This window comes from Muntiacus reevesi, chromosome 3 (genome assembly GCF_963930625.1).
Source record: "Muntiacus reevesi chromosome 3, mMunRee1.1, whole genome shotgun sequence".
NCBI lineage: Eukaryota > Metazoa > Chordata > Mammalia > Artiodactyla > Cervidae > Muntiacus > Muntiacus reevesi.
In genome coordinates this window covers 252,005,536-252,030,177 of record NC_089251.1, presented here as the reverse complement: position 1 = coordinate 252,030,177, position 24,642 = coordinate 252,005,536, and the positions used below count along the sequence as shown (strand labels likewise).

The 24,642-nt window shown below is 38.7% G+C and overlaps 1 protein-coding gene across 1 annotated transcript in view; it reads left to right on the top strand.

Annotated features, from left to right (window-relative positions):
- The window catches only part of CCDC141 (coiled-coil domain containing 141), a 226,216-nt gene that overhangs the window by 87,389 nt on the left and 114,185 nt on the right, over positions 1-24,642 (top strand). Inside the window, exon 6 of the mRNA XM_065927937.1 lies at positions 15,984-16,100. Within this exon, the coding sequence (XP_065784009.1) occupies positions 15,984-16,100 (117 nt within the window). The remainder of the gene's footprint in view (positions 1-15,983; positions 16,101-24,642) is intronic.

Here is a 24,642-nt window from a genome sequence, read left to right as displayed (position 1 = left end):
CCTGTACAATTATTTAACCTCCTTGAGTTTTCTCATCAGGGAAACCCATCAAATGTCTTTTCTCATTTCAACCCATCAAATGAGCCTTCTGTAAAATGTGAGGTAATAGTACCTACACCACAGTGTTATTAGAATCATCAAACAAGTTATTGTATGTCAAGTGCTTAGAACAGTACCTGGTATATGGAAAATGCAATATTAGTATTAGCTTTTTTTATCATCATGTCTGAAAAGAACAGTGCATTACATACTCCCCCAATCCCACCTATCTTTGCTCTCAGAAAGACTCAGTTCAGTTCAGTTCAGTCACTCAGTCATGTCCGACTCTTTGTGACCTCATGAATCGCAGCACGCCCGGCCTCCCTGTCCATCACCAACTCCCGGAGTTTACTCAAACTCATGCCCATCGAGTCGGTGATGCCATCCAGCCATCTCATCCTCTGTCGTTCCCTTCTCCTCCTGCCCCCAATCCCTCCCAGCATCAGGGTCTTTTCCAATGAGTCGACTCTTCGCATGAGGTGGCCAAAGTACTGGAGTTTCAACTTCAGCATCAATCCTTCCAGTGAACACCCAGGACTGATCTCCTTTAGGATGGACTGGTTGGATCTCCTTGCAGTCCAAGGGACCCTCAAGAGTCTTCTCCAACACCACAGTTCAAAAGCATCAATTTTTCGGCACTCAGCTTTCTTCACTGTCCAACTCTCACATCCATACATGACCACTGGAAAAACCATAGCCTTGACTAGACGGTTGGCAAAGTAATGTCTCTGCCAACTTTGTTGGCAAAGTAATGTCTCTGCTTTTTAGTATGCTCTCTAGGTTGGTCATAACTTTCCTTCCAAGGAGTAAGCGTCTTTTAATTTCATGGCTGCAATCACCATCTGCAGTGATTTTGGAGCCCAAAAAAATAAAGTCTGACACTGTTTCCACTGTCTCCCCATCTATTTGCCATGAAGTGATGGGACCAGATGCCATGATCTTAGTTTTCTGAATGTTAAGCTTTAAGCCAAGCTTTTCACTCTCCTCTTTCACTTTCATCAAGAGGCTTTTTAGTTCCTTTTCACTTTCTGCCATAAGGGTGGTGTCATCTGCCTATCTGAGGTTATTGATATTTCTCCCAGAAATCTTGATTCCAGCTTGTGCTTCTTCCAGCCTAGCATTTCTCAAGATGTACTCTGTATATAAGTTAAATAAGCAGGGTGACAATATACAGTCTTGATGTACTCCTTTTCCTATTTGGAACCAGTCTGTTGTTCCATGTCCAGTTCTAACTTTTGCTTCCTGACCTGCATACAGGTTTCTCAAGAGGCAGGTCAGGTGGTCTGGTATTTCCATCTCTTTCAGAATTTTCCACAGTTTATTGGAAAATAAACTTTATTTTATTTGCTTTATTATCAGAAAGATTAGTCTTGTATTAAAGGCTAAATTCATTATTTATTTTGCTTTCACAAGGTATCATCAAATAAGTCACTTTTATATTCTTAGCCATACTTGTTTAATGGAAACCTAATTAGCAATTCAAAACAAAAATAGAATTATATTTTTTCTGCTTATGATTTAATGTTTATCTATTAATGAGTTAAAACTATAGATTACTATCCATACAAATAATTGCAAATTAGCATTTGACTTCTGCTATGTTTTAAACTTTTATCCAAGCATGAGTATAGTCACAGGCACTCGTACATTTATTAAAGAAATAGCAAAGCAAGCATGCAAAAACTAATAACCTATGCATGTTATCTTGTTATCTTATTGCCTAATACTCAAATTAAACAAGTCATAGACATAGTCTTGTGTCAAAAATGCCATAGATAATCTTCATGTTGTATTTCACTCTCTGAATGTAGCACAATTTAAATAATCTTACTGATGTGGAAGTAGAGTCTCTTCAGTTTTTCACTATTATAAATAATAAGTAAGATTTACTATGTTGATAATTATGTGAACAAGGAAAGATTTTTAAATCCAGGTAGATAGAAGCATGATTATCTTACCTAAGTTTTCAAGTTTTTCCTGAATGTTGTATGTTAAAGTTTTGTTGAAGATACACTGAGGAAAATTAGCAGCAGGGACACCAAACTGAATGTGATTCTGTTAGTAATTTGAATTCTATGATTGTCATATTCCTGCTAGTAATTTGAGTTCTGTGATTGTCATGTTCCCGGCTGAACTACCCCATAAAGCCTGGAACACTGTGGAACCACAGAGACACATGCTTCATTGTAGGGTAAAGATAATTTTGTCAATTCTCCACTTTTTTTTAGGGAACACAGGAGCTGTGAAACCTTCCATTAATAAAATAGCTTTGTCAATCATTTTAACCATGTAAGAAGAAGGAACATTAAATGGAGAATTAGAGCAAAGATTACTGATGAATAACAATGTGGATGTCTGAATATCTAATGCATCTTCTTTCATAAGAGCCATTTAAAAGATGCATTTAATACTCCTCTGTTTCTAAGTGCTTATAACCTAATGCTTTTAAACTGTGATAGTTCGGCTAATTTCCTTTGGAAAAGAAATTAGGTGACCACAATGATGGCAACTTAAAATTTACATAAGTTTCAGAAAAAAAGCAGATGAAGACCACATACTTTTCTACCTTAATTGGGATGTGGTAGCCTGAAAAGCATAATCATAGCATGTCCTCTCTTTGTTTTTCAGATGTAAAAATGTGTACTTGTTTTACATTTAAAGATGAGTAGCTGACCTTTTTTTCCAACTCCAGCAGCATCTTGTTTTGCAGATAATCTGCTTCATTAATGAGAATCAGAAGCAGCTTGGAGTATTTCGTGCATGATTAATTATCTTGGCAATAAGATTTATGAATGTAATTTTTCTCAATTGCTCCAATCAGGAATAAGTGAGACAAACAAATAAATTAAAACTAAGTTATTCACGGTCTTTTTGTACAAGACAATATCAAGGACATCTAGGAGAATTAAATAAGACATAAGGGCAGATAATCTTTTTACTACCCAGATCACATATAGCTTACAAGATACCCATCTTTGTGGGAAGAAAAGTGGGTATTAGAATTCATATTTGGAAGTTTTTTAAATTTGAGTACCATGTATATCATAATCACATTCTTTGTCAATAGGCAATTAAAGTGATATCTGCAATGACCATGTAAGCACAGCATCAGGGCATAAGTCTTGTACCTGCTGGGCAACTTTAAAACCTGTGTGTGTGTCCACAGATGTGTGTGCTGCTGCCGCTAAGTCGCTTCAGTCATGTCCGACTCCGTGCAACCCCATAGACGGCAGCCCACCAGGCTCCTCCATCCCTGGGATTCTCCAGGCAAGAACACTGGAGTGGGTTGCCATTTCCTTCTCCAATGCATGCATGCATGCTAAGTCGCTTCAGTCATGTCCCACTCTGTACAACCCTATGGACAGCAGCCTAGCAGGCTCCTCTGTCCCTGAGATTCTCCAGGCAAGAGTACTGGAGTGGGCTGCCATTTCCTTCTCCAACAGATGTGTGCACATACATGTATATTCTCCTTTAAATGATACTACCTTCTAACCAGGATTTAGAGCTTGAATGGTTGACCAGCTTAAATTAATATGAAGTAACAAAAAAGTGCCTAGCTTAGTGACTACAACACAGTGAGGGTTTTAAAAAATCTTTGAATTTAGCTTGATTTTTATAATTGAAGCATAGTTAATTTACAATGTTGTGTTAGTCTCAAGTGTACAGCAAGTGATTCAGTTTTGTATATATATGTGTGTCTATGTATGTGTGTGTATATCTATGTACATTCTTTTTCAAATTATTTTCCATTATGTGTGTATGCTCAGTCATTCAGTTGTGTCCGACTCTTTGTGACTGACCCCCATGGACTGTAGACCTCCAGACTTCCCTGTCCATGGAATTTTCCAGGCAAGAATACTGGAATAGGTTGCCATTTCCTACTCCATGGGATCTTCCCAACCCAGGGATTAAATCTCCATCTCTTGCATCTCCTGCATTGGCAGTCAGATTCTTCACCACTGTGCCACCTGGGAAGCCCTTTCCATTATAGATTGTTAAAAGATATTAAATGTATTCTCCTGTGCTAAACAAGTAGGTCCTTGTTTACCTATTTCATATATAGCAGTGTGTATACATTAATCCCGAACTCCTAGTTTATCCACTTCCCCACTGTGAATATAGCTTTTTGTCATTGGGTGACATAAGACCAAAATAAGGGTTGAATTAACTTATTAATGGATACTGGTATTTGATAGTTTGGTCCAATAACAGATATTCATGACTTTCCAAATACTCATAGATTAAAATTTATCCCAGAATTTCATTTTTAGCACATACACTATTTCTAGAGTTCATTCTAAGCTATGCAAAATATCTAAGTGTTTGTAGGAAAAACATGTGATTTTGAAAGCAATAGAACCCCTTCCTAATTGGAATGCATGTTCCCACCATTACTTTCAATGACATTGCATGTCAAATGTAGTAACAGAGGGACTCTGGTACAGATTGTGTGGATAGCAATTTCAAACTTCACATTTACTTATGATATGACTTTGGGCAAGTTACTCAGTCTCTGTGCCTCAGTTTCCTTTTCTATAAATTGGGAATAATAACAATATCTATTTATAAATTTTTATAAAAATAAACAAGATTATATATGTAAAAATTCTTAGAGCACAGCTTGACATATGTCAAGTCTCAATAAATGTCTGCATGTTCACCATATCACTACATCTTTTGATGATTACTTTCTGAGCTTTACTGGATAATCACCAGCACATAAAAATCCTACAAATTAGTCAGATCCCATACCAGTTTTCTAAATCATTCAATAATCTTAGCTTTCTAAAATTATATGGAGGGGGAATAAATGCCATTTCATGGCTTAGTATCCAGACTATTTTATTCAAAAGCTCAACTTTGTAAAATTAGGTTAAAAATCAATTTTCCTCTCCCTTTCTCCACTCTTTAACAATTTCTTTAGCTCATTTATACCTGTTGTAATTGATTACATTTTCATTAAACTTAGTTTTTCTCCTCAATATTCCATTCAGTTGGACTGATGACTTCACAGCATTTTAATTAGGCCCCATTACTTAAAGTTGGTAAGAGGGCTGGGTGACATGCACTGACTAAATTACATTCTCACCCGTGATAAGACTGCTGATATAGCTGTTTCCTGCATATGCTACCTAGAAATAGCTCTGCATTGCTCCCATTGCATGCATCTTTAGATCGTATAACCAAGTTAGTGGCTGCTCCTTAAGCTGTGTGCCTGTTTCTTTCCACCACCCTGAGCTCATTTTTCCCCTGCCTCCGGTGCTGGAAACTATTGGCTTTCCTTTTCTCAACACCACTGCCACCCCATACTGGGCAGGGAGTAGAACTCAGTCTCCTCCATCTTCATTTACATGGTTACCAGAGATAAACAAAGAAGCCCAATTACTATTAATGCTTTTTATAGGGTGACTCATAAGCAAACAAACTAAACGGCACACTTTAAAAGGATAAAACACACTTTAAAATGTAATAGTTGTTTATCTGTTTGTATGATAGTTTCTGACTCTCATTTTTTCCCTACAAGCCAGTGTTTCAGCCAGAACTTCAGTGTGAACTCCATCAGCTGCATGACCTAGGATCTGGGATGATAATATGAAAATGTCAAACTTTGGTCTCACTCCCAAGTAGACCTGTGTTTTTCTCCCTTCTCTCTCTCTCATTTTCTCTTTCTCACGTGCATATATACAGCAAATGGCTCCAGATCATTTAGGGTGGAAACTAAATTGTACTGGGAAAATCACACCCTCACCCTAGATATCTTAGGCAGAGATGCACATTACTCGGACATTGGGCTGGGTCTCTATTTCCTTTCTTGAAAAAAAGATTTCCTTCCGCTGCTGGTAGGATTCTTCTTAATGGCTCAGATTTAATGCTAGAAATCGAATTTAGTCCAGAAACTACCATTGTATTGATTTTATTTGTTGGACTAAGTAGTTTCCACTGTTTAAGTAGGGAGGTTAAGAAACTGCCTAAACACAAACAAGAGTTAAGGGCAATCTTGGGAAAAGAAGAAGTCCTTAATGTTATTTTTCTTGAAATATTGATGTGACAAGAGAAATTATACATTAACATAAGTCAAAATAATCGGAAGACAGATATGTTAGCACAAGTCAGAATAATTAAATACATAAAATTATGGTTCCAGACAGGGAGATAGATTATCTGAGAAGCTGTTGAAGTAACAGAAATTTTGCCTCAAGACAAACAACGTATTTTAGCTTTCCTGTTGCCCATCATAGAGAATACTGGGATTTGATAACTTGTTGAGGAGATACTGCAAAAAATATAATCAATCTGATTTCGATGTTGATCATCTGGTGATGTCCATGTGTAGAGTCTTCTCTTGTGTTGTTGGAAGAGGGTGTTTGCTACGACCAGTGCATTCTCTTGGTAAAACTCTATTAGCCTTTGCCCTGCTTCATTCTGTACTCCAAGGCCAAATTTGCCTGTTACGCCAGGTGTTTTTTGACTTCCTACTTTTGCATTCCAGTCCCCTATAATGAAAAGGACAGCTTTTTTGGGTGTTAGTTCTAAAAGGTCTTGTAGGTCTTCATAGAACCATTCAACTTCAGCTTCTTCAGCATTACTGGTTGGGGCATAGGCTTGGATTACAGTGATATTGAATGGTTTGCCTTGGAAACGAACAGAGATCATTCTGTCATTTTTGAGATTGCATCCAAGTACTGCTTTTCAGACTCTTTTGTTGACCATGATGGCTACTCCATTTCTTCTAAGGGATTCTTGCCCACAGTAGTATATATAATGGTCATCTGAGTTAAATTCACCCATTCCAGTCCATTTTAGTTCGCTGATTCCTAGAGTGTTGATGTTCACTCTTGCCGTCTCCTGTTTGATCACTTCCAATTTGCCTTGATTCATGGACCTAACATTCCAGGTTCCTATGCAATATTGCTCTTTATAGCATTGGACCTTGCTTCTATCACCAGTCTCATCCACAGCTGGGTGTTGTTTTTTCTTTGGCTCCATCCCTTCATTCTTTTGAAGTTATTTCTCCACTGATCTCCAGTAGCATATTGGGCACCTACCGACCTGGAGAGATCCTCTTTCAGCATCCTATCATTTTGCCTTTTCACACTGTTCATGGGGTTCTCAAGGCAAGAATACTGAAGTGGTTAGCCATTCCCTTCTCCAGGGGATCACACTCTGTCAGACCTCTCCACCATGACCTGTCTGTCTTAGGTGGCCCCACACGGCATGGCTTAGTTTCACTGAGTTAGACAAGGCTGTGGTCCTGTGATCAGATTGGCTAGTTTTCTGTGATTATGGTTTCAGTGTGTCTGCCCTCTGATGCCCTCTCGCAACACCTACCGTCTTACTTGGGTTTCTCTTACTTTGGACGTGGGGTGTCTCTTCACGGCTCCTCCAGAAAAGCACAGACGCTGCCCCTTACCTTGGATGAAGGTTATCGTCTCATGGCCACCCCTGCTGACCTTGAACATGGAGTAGCTCCTCTCGCCCCTCCTGCACCCATGCAGGTGCCGCTCCTTGGAGGTTGGGTTGCTTCTCTCGGCCGCCGCACAGAAGCTCTATACAGTCAGCAAAAACAAGACCGGGAGCTGACTGTGGCTCAGATCATGAACTCCTTATTGCCAAGTTCAGACTTAAGCTGAAGAAAGTAGGGAAAACCACTTGACCATTGAGGTATGACCTAAATCAAATCCCTTACGATTATACAGTGTGAGAAATAGATTTAAGGGACTAGATCTGATAGACAGAATGCCTGGCGAACTACGGACAGAGGTTCATGACATTGTACAGAAGGCAGGGATCAAGACCATCCCCATGGAAAAGAAATGTAAAAAGGCAAAATGATTGTCTGAGGAGGTCTTACAAATAGCTGTGAAAAGAGAAGCGAAAAGCAAAGGAGAAAAGGAAAGATATTCTCATTTGAATGCAGAGTTCCAAAGAATAGCCAGGAGAGATAAGAAAGCCTTCCTCAGCAATCAATGCAAAGAAATAGAGGAAAATAACAGAATGGGAAAGACTAGAGACCTCTTCAAGAAAATTAGAGATACCAAGCGAACATTTCATGCAAAGATGGGTTCGATAAAGAACAGAAACGGTATGGACCTAACAGAAGCAGATTATTAAGAGGTGGCAAGAATACACAGAACTACTGTACAATAAAGGCCTTCACAGCCCAGATAATCATGATGGTGTGATCCTCACCTAGAGTCAGACATCCTGGAATGTGAAGTCAAGTGTGCCTTAGAAAGCATCACTACGAACAAAGATAGTGGATGTGATGGAATTCCAGTTGAGCTATTTCAAATCCTGAAAGATGATGCTGTGAAAGTGCTGCACTCAATATGCCAGCAAATTTGGAAAACTCAGCAGTGGCCACAGGACTGGAAAAGGTCAGTTTTCATTCCAATCCCAAAGAAAGGCAATGCCAAAGAATGCTCAAACTACTGCACAATTGCACTCATCTTACACACTAGTAAAGTAATGCTTAAAATTCTCCAAGCCAGGCTTCAGCAGTATGTGAACCGTGAACTTCCAGATGTTCAAACTGGTTTTAGAAAAGGCAGAGGAACCAGAGATCAAATTGCCAACATCTGTTAGATCATCAAAAAAGCAAGAGAGTTCCAGAAAAACATCTACTTCTGCTTTATTGACTATGCCAAACCCTATGACTGTGTGGATCACAAGAAACCGTGGAAAATTCTGAAAGAGATGGAAATACCAGACCACCTGACCTGCCTCTTGAGAAACCTGTATGCAGGTCAGGAAGCAAAAGTTAGAACTGGACATGGAACAACAGACTGGTTCCAAATAGGAAAAGGAGTACTTCAAGGCTGTATATTGTCACCCTGCTTATTTAACTTATATGCAGAGTACATCTTGAGAAATGCTAGGCTGGAAGAAGCACAAGCTGGAATCAAGATTTCTGGGAGAAATATCAATAACCTCAGATAGGCAGATGACACCACCCTTATGGCAGAAAGTGAAAAGGAACTAAAAAGCCTCTTGATGAAAGTGAAAGAGGAGAGTGAAAAGCTTGACTTAAAGCTTAACATTCAGAAAACTAAGATCATGGCATCTGGTCCCATCACTTCATGGCAAATAGATGGGGAGACAGTGGAAACAGTGTCAGACTTTATTTTTTTGGGCTCCAAAATCACTGCAGATGGTGATTGCAGCCATGAAATTAAAAGACGCTTACTCCTTGGAAGGAAAGTTATGACCAACCTAGAGAGCATACTAAAAAGCAGAGACATTACTTTGCCAGCAAAGGTCCGTCTAGTCAAGGCTATGGTTTTTCCAGTGGTCACGTATGGATGTGAGAGTTGGATTGTAAAGAAAGCTGAGCACCGAAAAATTGATGCTTTTGAACTGTGGTGTTGGAGAAGACTCTTGAGGGTCCCTTGGACAGCAAGGAGATCCAACCAGTCCATCCTGAAGGAGATCAGTCCTGGGTGTTCATTGGAAGGAGTGATGCTGAAGCTGAAACTCCAGTACTTTGGCCACCTCATGCGAAGAGTTGACTCATTGGAAAAGACCCTGATGCTGGGAGGGATTGGGGGCAGGAGGAGAAGGGGGAGACAGAGGATGAGACGGCTGGATGGCATCACCAATTCGATGGATATGGAATTGAGTAAACTCCGGGAGTTGGTGATGGACAGGGAGGCCTGGCGTGCTGCGATTCATGGGATTGCAAGAGTCAGACACGACTGAGCGACTGAACTGAACTGAGCTGAACTGAGGAGATACTAATGCTTTCCAGTTGACTTCAGTAATTCATGGAGGGCTTCCAAGTTCCACATAAGAAGATTGTGAGCTTTGTCCTCCTAGAATCTCTGAAATGAAGTCCCAATAATAAGCGAATAATTAGATCAGTCCCAGAATACATCTCAAGCCACTTTTTGGGCAGGAAATTCATTCTTTCCCTGTGTCTTAGCCTCAAGTACAAACATCAGAGAGAAAAATTTCATGCCGTTTCCTTCTTCAGGGCGTCTTCCTGACCCAGCGATGGAATCCAGGTCTCTCGCATTGCAGGTCGATTCTTTACCATTTGAGCCACAAGGGAAGCCCCCTCTAATATGTATTATCTCCTAGTGGAGCTAATGGATATTTGAAGTCTGGTTATTGCCTAGCGAAATACAGAGCACATTTGATGAGATTGCCTAATACAAAATAATAGCAACTGGTTTCCCTACTATAAAAAAGGAAAAGAACAAAACCTATGGGAGCTAAAATGGTTGTTATAATACTAACATGTCTTCAGAATCAAACCAGACATTAGAACTGTCACCTGTGGCCATCAACCATAATTGAAACCACTTTATTTTTGATAATTGAAAGACTATCAGAACACCTTGAGTTGAAGAAGATACATAACTGATGCCTTTTCCCTCCTTTATCAGTTTTTTTTGTTTCTAATAGTAACTTGTTATTTGACAAAAACTGTTCTGCAGGTGGAAAAGAAAATGAAAAGACTTTGGAGAGATTTTCATCTTCCCTTAAGCATTTCTGTTAAGATGTTTGAATTGCTTATTGCTAACGTGGCTCCTCCAGCATAGTTTTAAACAAAGATCAAAAAAATAAAATCTGACTTCGGATTGTAGAACCAACTGCAGAAAAAGAGACCAGGAAAGTTTATGGTCATGTGATGCCTAGCTTTGAGTGTGGCAAAAGTTCGCTTTCTTGCCACCTGAGTTGTTTGTCCTTGACAGAGCATTTTTCTATTGCTTTTGTTCCCAGTGTTTCAGTCCTGACTTTGGAGCGTGCTGTTGGGAACTGAAATTCTCAATTATCCTCATCGGCCTCTACCTCTGAGGCAGTGTTTCTGGCAGGCCTGGCCCTCATGTCCGTTCTTCTTTCTTACACAGCATTTCCACTGAGCCCCCGTGATTATTCACAGGACTTACTTCCACATTAGAATTAAACTCTGCGACTGTAGTGTTGTGTTTTGGTTTTCTCTTAAGAACACTCATAAACATAGCTTAATAAGAACCATTCCTCTTCCCTGGAGTTCTTCGGTTTTCCAGACAGATGTGGTAAAGGGAAGAACACTCTGACCACAGCCTTTCTTCCTCTCTCTGTGGGAATCTCCTCTTGTTGCCTGTGTGACCTTGAATGAATTTCTTACCCTGACTGGGTCTCAGTTTCCATATCTATTGAAAAAGCAGCTGTCTCCTTTGTAGGAGGTGTAAAGATTGTGGAGATAATCTGAGACCTGGAGTAGTACCTGACTCTGATCTGGGAAGGCCCTGTTCACTCTCTTTCCTCATTCTTATCTCCCAGCAGGGGTCAAGGTGAGACTGGGTTATTCAGTATTGCCAAAACTAGCCTTTCCTTGCCCAAAGCTGATAAGTTCAGTAGTGTTCTCTTCCAAACTCCCCACTCTTTCTGGTACATTCTCCTTAACGCATCTTCAGTTCCTCAGACTGAAATGCTTACATTTCATCTAATCAAATTAAAAAAGGTTGGGAAGAACCCGTCTGTTACGTTACCTCTGCTTTCCTCAAAGCTGTTGTCTGAGCCCCCTTTCCTTAGCCAATAAACTTCTTCAGGAGAGTCATTAGTTTTACTATCTCACCCCTACTCAGTGACCCATTCGTGTTTACCAACCAGTATCTCATCCCACTGTTCTCTTGATTCTGCTATTTTAAATTGTCCTTAATACTTCATCCTTAGATCTACATTTAACAGATTAAGGATATTCTGAATATCCTTAAATTATAGAACCATCCAATAAGAAATACAATATAAGCCATAAATGTGATTTTTAATTCTCTTAGCCACATTGAAAAGTGGAAAAAAGTAAAAAGTCACGTAAAAATGGGCTTCTCAGGTGACACAATGATAAGGCATCCACCTGCAATGCAGGAGACACAGGAGACATAGGTTCGATCCCTGGGTCAGGAAGATCTTCTGGAGAAGGGCATGGCACCCCACACCAGTATTCTTGCCTGGAGAATCCCATGGAGAGAGGAGCCTGGCGGGCTACATTCCTTGGGGTCACAAAGAGTTGGACACGACTGAAGTGACTGAGCATGCACACACACACATTAAAAAAGTGAAAAGCAAGGACACATTTTGTTTAATCCAACGTATCTAAAATAGTATTTCAGCATTGAATCAATATTAACGTTCTGAACAATATATTTTCATTATTTTTTATACTAAGTGTATGAAATCATTTGTGCATTTTATACTTAGAGCATATCCCAATTTAGTTTGTCACATTCCAAGTACTCAAAAGCCATGTGTGGTTAGTAGCTCCTTGTTTAGGACAATGCAGGTCTGTACCATTTGACTGAGTTTTCCTGGCATCTCTATTTAACTTCCAAGGCACCCCTTGGTTTTTACTGAACATCCCTGATTACTCTTTCTGTGCATCTTTGTTGATGTCCCTTCCTTTTCACTCTGTCTTCCTTCACCCTCTGGTAGGTGTTTCTTTCCAATCCCCACTTCCCCTCTGCAAAAAAATCTGCCCCATTCCTTCTCCACCTTAGTTCTACATCCTCTGAGCACTGAGTGCTTAGAATCTCATGTCAGACAGGTGAGATGACCACAAACACATCACTTAGATCAATCTAAAAGGTAAGAACCAAGAAGAGAGAGAAACAATATTCTCATTTTCCCCCTTAGTCCATCATCACCCAGAACCAATTTCCAGTGTGCACACTCTGAATTTTTGTTCTTTCTTTCTTTCCACATGTTTCCAGCTCTTAACTCATGTTTTTTATCCTTTTGCAGGGCCATGTTCTAAAGAATGTCCTGACGCATCATTTATTGTCCTTATCATTCAGGCTTTGGGATAACTGCTGATATAACCTAATGCTTATAAAAATTGTTCTTGGAGTATCTATGCAGCTGTCTGCAGTAGCTACTGGCAGGATACAATGACTGATTTACATTATGGTTGACATGCTGTCGGTTATTTAGGGTGTCTTGCTTTTATATCAGAAAGACTCAGTCTATTTTGTGTGCATCCCACAGCACATAAAGTAAATCTGATCTAAGATGCTAGTCATGTGTGTGACTGCCTCTTGATGAGATTTAACACCCCCATGCTGAACCATTTTCTTCTGAGTGTTATGCCACTTTGTTTTCAAGTTTCTTCCCAGGGTGCATTTAGGTAGTAAAAAATGTATAGCTTTAGAGACTCAGTATGCTTTATTAGGCAGGTGTATGACCAGGATATATAAAATACCACTGTAGATCTTGAACTACATTCTCTTATAGGAAATATGTATGGCCATGCCCAAAAGAGTAGTAGCCTTTGGAGGTTAAAATAGCATTTGCCAAATCTAGGGGATGATGTCAGAAGATACTTTAAAAAATCAAAATAACTAACTCCTTCCTGGCATTCATCACTGCTGACATGTGTTAAATGACAAATCTTTGACTCACAAAATCGAACAGGATTATCTGAGGGATCAGACTTCTCACCTGTTTTTAGAGATTAGTGAGCACCTGTTTGTCCCCATGTTTTCTTCACTCAGATTCTATATTAACTTTCCCTATTAAAGCATTCTTGAGATTTCTGAGTTCCTACTACTTTAGATAAAAATAGATGAAGCCCACTCCTGGCACTTAACAAAATAAAAGATTTCTGAAAGTTAGTTATATTCATGAGCCATTTTTCTTTGATGAAACCCTTAAATCATCCCTTTTTTGTTTTTATGCAGGCCTATAGCATCTTTTGTGAGATTTTTAGTGCAATTTAATAAATTAATGTACAAATTTTGTAGCTCTTGATAAAATATTCTCCATGGGTTCTAATATGCATGTAATACATATCACTTAGGTCTAATTTCTGGGACGCCAGAAGACAAATCACCTTCAGATAGTTGTAAATATATAAACACGGTACTTTAGATATGGGGACTGGCTAATGGGTGTATTATGCACGGAGTACCAAATATTATGAAGAGAATGAGGCAGACTTCACATGAAAACTGCTTCAGGGTCACTATTAGTCTTTTCTCTGCACTGACACTAGCCTAAAATGCTGGGGTTAACAAAGATTTCCAATTAGCAGAAAGCTGGAGAAACCATCTTGCTGCCCACTTGACTGCTTATTCCATGATGGAAAATGCTAAGTCTTGGTATAGACAACCAACACTTATACCAAGCATCTATATACTTGATATAGGTCTATACCAAGTATAGATCTGGCTGTGTGATGTTATCAGCCCTATAACAGTAATGGAGGGTATTATTCTATGTAATCCCTAACTTGACTTCTGTGTAGTGTGTGTGTGTGTGTGGGGGGGGGTGGTGGTATATGTTTATTGTGTGGACCTTCAGGACTTTAGGACTAACCTAACTTTCTCCCTGGCCACATTTCTCCATGTTATAAAAATACAGAGAAATCCTGAGGCTGCTGCAGCCAACACAGACTAGGCTGAAGAAAGACACAGTATATATTCTGGACAATGCCCACCACTTTGAGTGGGCTGCTGGGATTCATTTTTCAAATGTGAAATAATTTCCCCTGATGACCAAAGACTTTCTTTTACCTGAGGATAGCAACAGGGCACAGTGGAAAGAGCATGGACGTTGGAATAATATAGGTTTGGGGACAAATCCTAGCTCTGCCATTTACTATTGGCCTTGGACAAGTTGCTTAACCTCTGTTCATCTCTGCAAGGTCAATATAGTATCATACTTGTTACGGAGTTGTTAAGAGAAAAAGAGATGATACCCAGAAAACAACTAGCAAACTGTCTAGCATATAGTGGGTTCTTAGGAATCAGTAGCTATGATGTGATCATAAGAATAATGCTGTGTAAGATTTGAGAGTAAAAATCCAACTCTCCTTTAATTGGGATAAAGAATCTGTATCCTGGGGCCACATGTTACCGGTCTCAGTTCAGTTCAGTTGCTCAGTCGTATCTAACTCTTTGCGACCCCATGGACTGCAGCACGCCAGTCTTCCCTGTCCTTCACCAACTCCCAGAGTTTGCTCAAACTCATGTCTATTGAGTCGGTAATGCCACCCAAACATCTCATCCTGTGTTGTCCCCTTCTCCTGCCTCCAATCTTTCCCATCATCAGAGTCTTTTACAATGAATCAGTTCTTCACATCAGGTGGCCAAAGTATTGAAGCTTTAGCCTCAGCATCAGTCCTTCCAATGAATATTCAGGACTGATTTCCTCTAGGATTGACTGGTTTATATTGCCTATTCCTTCTCCAGCAGATCTTCCCAACCCAGGAATCAAACTGGGGTCTCCTGTGTTGCAGGTGGATTCTTTACCAACTGAGTTATCAGGGAATTTTTTTTATCAGTCTCATGTCAACTTATATGATCTTTCTTTAAAAACACAGCTTCTTTTATGTCTTTTATTATTTGTTGTTTTAACACTGTGTAAGGTGCATATTGCAAATCAAGTCTAAATGATTGTAAGTTATGTCCTTAGCCATTTATAAGGTCTATGGAATTTTAGTAGCTTCTCCATTCATTTTTTTTTGGATATAGATATTCAGGAGCAAACTAAGTATTTGTACATTGTCTTCTAATAGTAGAAATATAGTTCTACAAATACTATTTAATATCTTCACATAACTATGTAACTATACTCAGATTGATCATCTTATACAGAAAAGAAGATTTATATTCTAAAAGAATGCATGGTTTATAGATTGTGTGGGATCTATTTTGGTTCTTGTTTGTTAGGAGATTTTGAATTTGAATTATTTTCTTCATGCTATGTGATCCAGTGAAATGATATGCTGTTTTTATAATTTGGGGGTATTATTTTATTTTTTATCTTAAGCATGTAGAGACTGAAATGAAGAAAAATGAAATGAAAAGATTGAAATGAAGGAAAAACCTGATCATATTAATGAAACACATGAGTTTATATAAAAAGAAATTAAAGTAGTTAATGTTTTGAAAATGTGGAGAATTTTGATTCATTCATTCTAATATCTGAAATTTGACCTCTCTATGTTGCTTCTTACCTAGGTCACTTGTTGGTTTCAGAAAACTATAAGAGATCTAGAGGAACAAGGTCTAGGTACATCTCTTTCAGACAATGAGGAGCTTATTCGTAAGCATGAAGAACTGATAATAAAAGCAAAGGTAAGAGACTCATTAAAAAAAATAACTGAAAACTGCATGGACTTCTCTTGAATACACTTCTATAGGTAATACAGTGGTGTAGTAAAAACTCGTTTGTATAGTTTGCTTGCTGTTTGCATTCGTATTTTCCTTAACTTGTCTCATGTTCTTAGTTTTGCAAAAAGTAATTGCTACCACTCAGGCAACCACTTGGAGGTGTTTAGATGTGTAAAATGGAACCATCAAGTGTTGAGAGCAGGAGGAGCAGAACAACCTCTAGCAGTGTTCCTCTTGCCATTGTGTCTTGTTGTTTGGAAATTGACTTATTTGTACATGTGAGAGTCTGTAAAGATTTTCCAAGCTTTCTGGTGCTCCATTTTGATTTTTTAAAAAAACCTGTCCTAGGTAAACGCAACCTGCTGCTTCCCCTCCCACCACCCCTCCAAACCCATCTTCCCAAACATATAAAAATGTATTTGCTTTGACATCCTTATGTTCAACCATTGCCTAGTAGTGTTGGCCCATTGTTTTCCAAAGTTTCATGACTTAGCTGTACCTACAACTATCAACTACCCAAGATATTAATAACAGAAAGCTCTTAAATTTTGATACTGATTAAAGCATTCACTGTTCTCACTCTACTACAAATGGACTTTCAGAATATAAGCTCCTCCTTGTTTCAGACAAGTTGACTACTTCTTTTCAGGGTCCTGAGTCACCCAGGAGCTAGTTATAGATCTCATGTTGAGTATTACTCCATATACTCAGTAAGTAGTTTTTGGGCCAAACTGGTTTTGGAAACTGAGGCACAGAAGCCTCTTTTTCTAAAGCATCCTTGCAAATAAAGTTATTTTCTAAAAAAATAATGTTTTCTGGGAATTCCTGTTTTATTACTTCCTACAAAGCATTCCATATGTTGGAAGATTTTCCTTCAACTATGGACTGGCCTTTGGAACCCCTGATCTCAATGGCATCTTTAAAGATTTTCAGACATTGACTATCTATTTAGAGATGAGAGCTCAAACATAACTTGTTGATAAAAATTGATGACAGTTGTCATCAGCATGTGACATTAGATAATCCAATGGCAAGATAACTGGTTGTTCAAGACAGCAGAGGTCACTGTGTCACATTGGGTTGAAAAAGACCCTGTCAGTGTAGATGCAGAAGAGGGAGTGACACTCTGTCCCAGGGTGATCCAGGATGGCCTTTCAGAAGGAAGGGATCTGAGCAGATGAGTGGAGTAATGGTGGTTTAGGCGAGGGTGATCATTCCTAAATAAGGTAGAATAAGGGAAACCAGTGATAGACCAGTTTGTCTGTGATGAGAGTTAAAGGTCTGGGCAATGTTCAGTCCAGAGACAGTAGACCCAGGACAACTGTTTCAGAGGCCATCCTTACCCACAGCCATTCCCTAGAGAAGACGTGCCCACAGGGCGTGGTCGTTACAGAGAAGTAAACTTCGCTGGATGAAAAATGGACGAGTATTCTGAGGCCACAGAAGGTGGTCCTAGATAACCTTAAAACTCCTTTTAAGTTTTAGTTTCATAAAAGAGACAGGATTTAGATTACAGTAACTATTATGCTTATTAAATTTAAAGTAACATGAAAAACACCTTTTCAGAGATGGCTGAAATGATGGACTAGACTGAAAAAACAGCAACATTTCTTAAACATGGAGATAGTATCTTAGTCATCTTGGTATTCCTAGCACCTAGGACAGTGTGTGGCATTTTAAAAGGGTGTTTGATTCATGTCTGCTTTTTAAACCCTCTTTCCAGAAGAAAGAAACCTCCTTTTAGTGACTTTCTGTGATTCTCTAGTGACTTTAAATAGTGACTTAGCCTCCTTTTGCCTACCTAGCCATCCTTATCTTTCTGTATTTATTTTTAAGTGTTTGGTCCTCAGTGTCAGTTCAGTTCAGTTCAGTCGCTCAGTCATGTCCAACTCTTTGGAACCCCATGAATCGCAGCATGCCAGGCCTCCCTGTCCATCACCAACAGCATAACGTTACACAAACTCTAGTTCATCCTAGATCTCAGGGTTGGCTTCTTGATTTATTATTTTCCCTTAATCTTTATCTTCCTCATATCCCCATTCTCATAGGCATCTACTCTAACAGTCTATGTCTTTAGACATATTCCCATTCTTAAAATGTATACAGAGTTACATGTTTTCAATCTGCATGAATTCTATTAAGGCATAGATTTCTTGTGATTCTTTCCACAACACTGGTTGCATCTAACTTACCTAATCCTTTGTGATCTTCACTGTGATAATTTCTAGATGCAGCATAACTTTGGAAAGTCCTGAAACATAGATACTGATGTCTTAATTCTACCCTTCATAATGTTGGTTGCCTTCCATTTCTTCATTCCTTACAATACTTGACCTTCTAGTCCACTGACTCTTCTACTGGGCTCCTTGCTGGTCAACTTTTCTGCTGACTTCTCCACTTCAGCTATTAGGTTTTTCATGCCCAATCCCTCACACTGATTCTGCGTCATCATTTTTTTCCTGCTTCATCTATCTAATGTCCTTCTTTATATCCTAATGTGTGCTTTCTTCATATATTAAATTTTTGGTCTGTCCAGTTTGACTCTCAGTTCTCAAACTTACGTACTTCAGTATGTATTTTGTGCATCAGGTGGTACCTTCCCCTGTGAGTTAACATTCCCTTGGGATATCAGCAACTTCACTTGGTAAGGCATGGGAGGTATGAAAGCCAGCTTGGCCTTTTCTGGGTGAATTGGCTTCAAGGTACAAGGAGATGCCTCTGAGAGCTTGTTGTTGGTTTTAGGGCTCTACCATTTCTGGTTTGCTCCTTGATCCTAGACACACACAAAGGAGGGGACTCCTAGGAGGACCTTCCACTGATTAGACTCTGAACCCTGCTTCGTTCCAAAGACCCATTTCCCATATTCTTCCCAGCTCACCTGAGGGAGGGTTGAAGAGGGCACGCTAAGAAAGAGTCGGGCTGCTTCTCTTTTATACGTGAGCTGTCCACCTGGTCAGAGTCCAGTCCCTTCCTGTTTATCTCCTCTGGCTGGTACTGGGCTGGGGCTCTGATTTTCTTTCCTGAAAAGGTACATTGACAAACAATGACCAGGCAGGTGGGGACAGAAAGCATCATACCCAGAAAGCTGTCCCCTGGCCTATCTTCTGTCTAAGGCATCTGACCTTACTCTACTCCAGAAAGCCACATGGCCCTGACACTGAGAACTAACCCCTCAAGGAAGGTTCTTCTCTATAAACTTTACCTTTGCTTTGTCAGACTTTGCAGGAAGGAAAAGCTACATAATTTGTAGGGTCCAGTTTAAAATGGGAATATGGAAGCTTTTCTCAAAAAGTTACTGAAATTTCAATACAGCAGCAGCAGTGTATTAAACCAAGCATGGGGCCTTCTAAACAAATGCCGTGTGGCACAGGTCACTTACCCACATTGCTGGTCCTGTTTACAACGCTCAGGTTTTTGAAAGAACCTAGAGACCTTTGCTGGTCAAACATTTTCCTTAGCCATCTTTACTAACTCTTCCCACCTGTGCTAGCGTGTTTTCTAAAAATAAAGATTGCATTTACATAGGAAAAAACACATTTGAATTCCTGCTGTCACTCACTATGCAGTCTTGGGTACACTTGACCTCTCTCAAGCTCACCTTCCCCACCTGTAAGGAGGAACCATGAATAATTCAATTAGAAAGTATTTGTGAAAGTGCCTCCAAAAATGTTTCCTCTCCCATCCATAGTGTAAACATCCAAATATTTATATCTGTGGTTTTTAACAATGACATTCCTCATTCTTGGAGGAGGAATCCAATTTTTTATGTCTTTACACAGGAAACAGAATATTACACTTGGAATTTTTTTTTTTTTTTAGTATGGGTATAAGGATAAGAAGGGGAAATGTTTCTTTCAAAGGAGATCTAACATAGACATAAGGCCTGAAGCTGAGGGCTCATTAATGAACCACATATAGATAATCTGGTAACACAGAGGAAAGTAGGTGTTTCTGTTCCGACAGCTAAGTCGAACAGCAGTGAGTTGTTCTGTGTTGCTTGTTAGTCTACTCAGTATGTTCCTTTTAAATAAACATTGAAAATTCCTCTCTCATCGCTTACTGGAATGCATTCAAATACAAAATATGACAACTTTCAAATCTTTTAATAAACTATTTATACTGTACTGAAAGACATGAACTCAAAAAAATTTTAGTACAACTTTTAACTGAGTAATTTTAACTGAGTATTAAATTATACTTTCTTTAAACATGAAAAATATTTTCCTTTTACATATGGAACAGGTAAAGAAATAGCAGGCATGGATGATTATAAACCACCCCTTGGTTAAGAACCTTAAATACTCTTAGATTTTATCCTGTGTCAGTTTGGTGCCCCAAGGCTTGAATTCAAAGTCTGGAGCTCAGAGTTGTTTGTAGGGGCTATTAAAATAATATATTAACAAACACTTTGTTATTGTCTCCTTTGAGAAGACATAATCATTCCTTCTTCTGTACATCAGAAATAATGTTTATCTAAGAACTGCCTTCAGCAACCAACATTTACTTCTGTTGGGAGGAAACCTTTTCCAATTTGGGTCCAGTGTTTAGGGCCCTGCAAATTAGCTGAAAATATACAGATTAACAGGGGTAAAGACAAGGTTTATTTTAACATGGTGTACATGGGAGGTTCCAGTAATGGAAAACTCATGAAATAGCCCAAAGTAAAGTTTTACGAAGATCAATTTTTCAAAAGAAAAGTTTTTAGGGCTTCAGTGGGAGAATATGGAAGATTTTATTGGCTTCCTGATGGTAGATGAGCAGTCTATCTTCTTCCTGGCTAGGGGTGTCCCGAGGGAGGGTTTGTGGCAGCTGAACTCACAGTTCCTTCACACCGTGTCAGTCTCCTTTCAGTTAGAAAACTGCCTGGGAAGGGGTCATGGGAAGCTGTATAGGAGATTTCATTTAAGTTTAGGTAATACTTCTTTCTGCTGCTGCTAAATGTTTAGCTATCTTCAATTTAAAGTCATTTTCATATCACCATGGTGGACTATAAATCCCCAAATTTTATAGTGTCCACTCTTGCTTCATTTCAGGCCCTTTGCAGTTGGTACACATTAGAATTACTTTACACAAGGGCTTTGAAAAAATACTGACATCTGGATCTCATGCCTGGAGATTTTATGTAGTTTGTTTGGGGGGGTCAGGATTTTTAAAAATTCACTACCAATCTTAAGACAATGATGTTTTTATAAAAAATGAAATCCAGATTTCCTGCTCCTTTTAAAAAATGGAAGACCTGATAATGTCAAGTTCATCTTTTCACATAGACATAGCAACTCCTGGCTGGAGCACACCAATAGCTATTTCCTATGGAAAGGAGTGTGTGCTTCAGCTTGCTTAGTCCCCACCATTCCTCATTGACCTCCTCTGCTGCTTTTGCTTCAGTTGTTTACATTATATACCTTTCCCCTCTAAGCATTTGGGTTCGAGACCAGATGAGCAATGAGATACAATGTAAGTGGAGTAGTAGCTTAACTCAACTTGCATTTTAGATTACCTTGGAAAAAATCTCAGTGATAAGAATGGAAGGACGTGATGCTGAAGGCAAAAAATGTCTCAGGAAACAACTGAAGTTTGAATGAGAGTAACTGTAGGTGGGATATAATATCTTTTGAAAGGGAAGTTATGAATGACTATTTTAAAGGATTAAAGAAGACCACATAAAGCCTTATTTAGGGTGTGGTTACTACACAGCAGCATCTGGAAATCATTAGACATGCAAAGTCTCAAGTTTGAGACACTGACTTAGAGAATTTTCCCATATATTTCATGTATGTTCATATTCTCATTAATTTTCATGTATGCATACTCAGTCGCTAAGTCGTGTCTCTTTGTGACCTCATGGATGGTAGCCCACCAAATTCCTCTGTACATGGGATTATCCTGGCAAGAATACTGGAGCAGATTGATATTTCCTTCTCCAGAGAATCTTCCTGACCCAGGGACCAAACCTGCATCTCCTGCATTGGCAGTCAGCTTCTTTACCACTGATCCACTGGGAAACCCTTAATTTTCATAGATGACTATATATTATTGATAAAGTCCTTGATTACCAAATAATCTTTGAAGTTTATAAGGGAAACAAACTGAAAATGGTATAAAGAAACATCATCTTCAATGTTTTAATATAGTAGAATTCACATTTCTGAACTTCAAGATTAAAACTGTCTTCCATGATTCATCATCTAATCCAATTTTCCAAGTCATTGAAAATATTTTCCAGCTGTTGCTGAGTGATTTCATAAATTGGATTTGTGATCTTGGCCTCAAGTTCCTTCAAATAATATTATTTGGAGATTTAAAAAAAATATCAGTGCTTAGGTCCCATAGAAAGTTTATTCAGAGGAAAAAGTCAAGCTTAAAGCTACAAAATATTTATAACTATGAGATAAGAAAGTAAAGCAGAGTCTCTTGCAAGGTTATTTGAATAATTTAAACACATAATTGTCATCAATAGAACCACCTCAAGACTATGGCTCCTTAAAAATGTGTTTATTGTTTTATTTTTCTGACCACATAATATACTCTCATTTTGGAAAAATTAGAAATACCTAAAACCAGCCCATCCTAAAGGAGATCAGTCCTGGGTGTTCACTGGAAGGACTGATGTTGAAGCTGAAACTCCAATACTTTGGCCACCTGATGCGAAGAGCTGATTCATTTGAAAAGACCCTGATGCTGGGAAAGATTGAGGGCAGGAGGAGAAGGGGATGACAGAGGGTGAGATGGCTGGATGGCATCACCGACTCAGTGGGCTTGAGTTTGGGTGGACTCCAGGAGTTGGTGATGGACAGGGAGACCTGGCGTGCTGCGGTTCATGGGGTCACAAAGAGTCGGACACGACTGAGGGACTGAGCTTCAGAACTGAAAACTAGAGAAAATTAAAATCACTCATAGTGCGTATATGTAAATGTAAACAACAAGGCAATACAAAACATATAAAAAAACTTGAGTATTCCAAACTTGTATATGTATCTGTGTGTGTCTATATGCAAAATTATGTATCTGTTGTTTTGCAGTGTGGTTTTTTTCAGTTAACATTATCTCATAAGCATTTCTCTATTCAAATGCATATTTCAAGTATGCTTCTTAATGACTGCTTATTACTAAACTGTGTAGATACAGCATATACTGTATTGAGGCAGCAATGCATAGTATCTCCAAATATGGCACTGGAGTGAATGGTACACTCGCAGGGCCTAGAGTTGAATCCTAGCATTTCTGCTTACTTCTGATATACTCTGGGGGCAAATTTCTTCTACGTGTGAACCTAAGTTCCCCCTTTTATGAAAGAGGATAATAATTGTACCTAATTCATGAAGTTGTTGTATTATTGTGTATTAGCTGTATTCTCATACACTAGTACTTAGCATGATGCCTTACACAAGTACAACATAATAGAGGCTTAATAAAAAAAGATTGTAAAGTAAATATAACATAAAATCTTACCTCTAGTGACATTTAGTAAATTCACAGTGTTGTTTAATGGTCCCATTATCTAGCTGCAGAATACTTCTATGGCCCTAAAAAGGAACACCATACCCATTAAACAATTTATTCCTCTCTCCCCTTGCCCCTGATGATCCTTAATCAACTTTCCATGGACTTATTTATTCTGGATATGTCATAAATGGAATCATACAAATGGCCTTTTTTTGTCTGATTTCTTTAAGTTATTATGTTTTCAAGGTTCATCCATATTGTAGCCTGTAATGATACATTATTACTTTTTATAACAGAATAATATTCTACTGTATAAATATACAATATTTAATTTGTTGAGGAATCACTATACTATTTTGCATAGCAGCTGCACCATTTTTTGTTCCCACCATCAGTGGGAACACATGTACAGTTCCCACCATGTACAGTGCTTTTAACTTCGCATCCTTGCCAAAACTTACTTTATGATCTTGTTCTTATATTAAAAAAAGTTTTTTTCCTAGACATCCTCATGTGTGTATGTGAAGTACTATCCAATAGTGGTATTTTTATTTGTATTTCCCTAATAGCCAATAGGTGGTTCAGTGGTAAAGAATTTGCCTGATGATGCAGGAGACATGGGTTCAATCCCTGGGTTGGGAAGATCCTCTAGAGAAGGGAATGGCAACCTACTCCAGTATTCTTACCTGGGAAATCCTATGGACAGAGGATCTGGGCAGGCTACAGTCCATGGGGTCTCAAAAGAGTTGGACGTGACTTGGTGACTAAACAACAAATAGGTAAAAACTCGTGATGTTGAAGATCTTTTCATGACCATTTGAATATCTTCTTTGAAGAAATGTCTATTCATTCCCTTTGCCTATAGTGTGCTTTGATGAACAAAAGTTTTTAATTTTGAAGAAGTACAGTTTATTTTTAATTTTCTTGCTTTTGGTTTTGATGTCAAAGCTGTGAAACTATTGATAGATCCAAGGTCATGAAAGTTTATTCCTGTGTTTTTTTTCTAATAATTTTGTGGCTTTAGCACTTACATTTAGGTTTTGCTCCATTTTGAGCTAGTTTA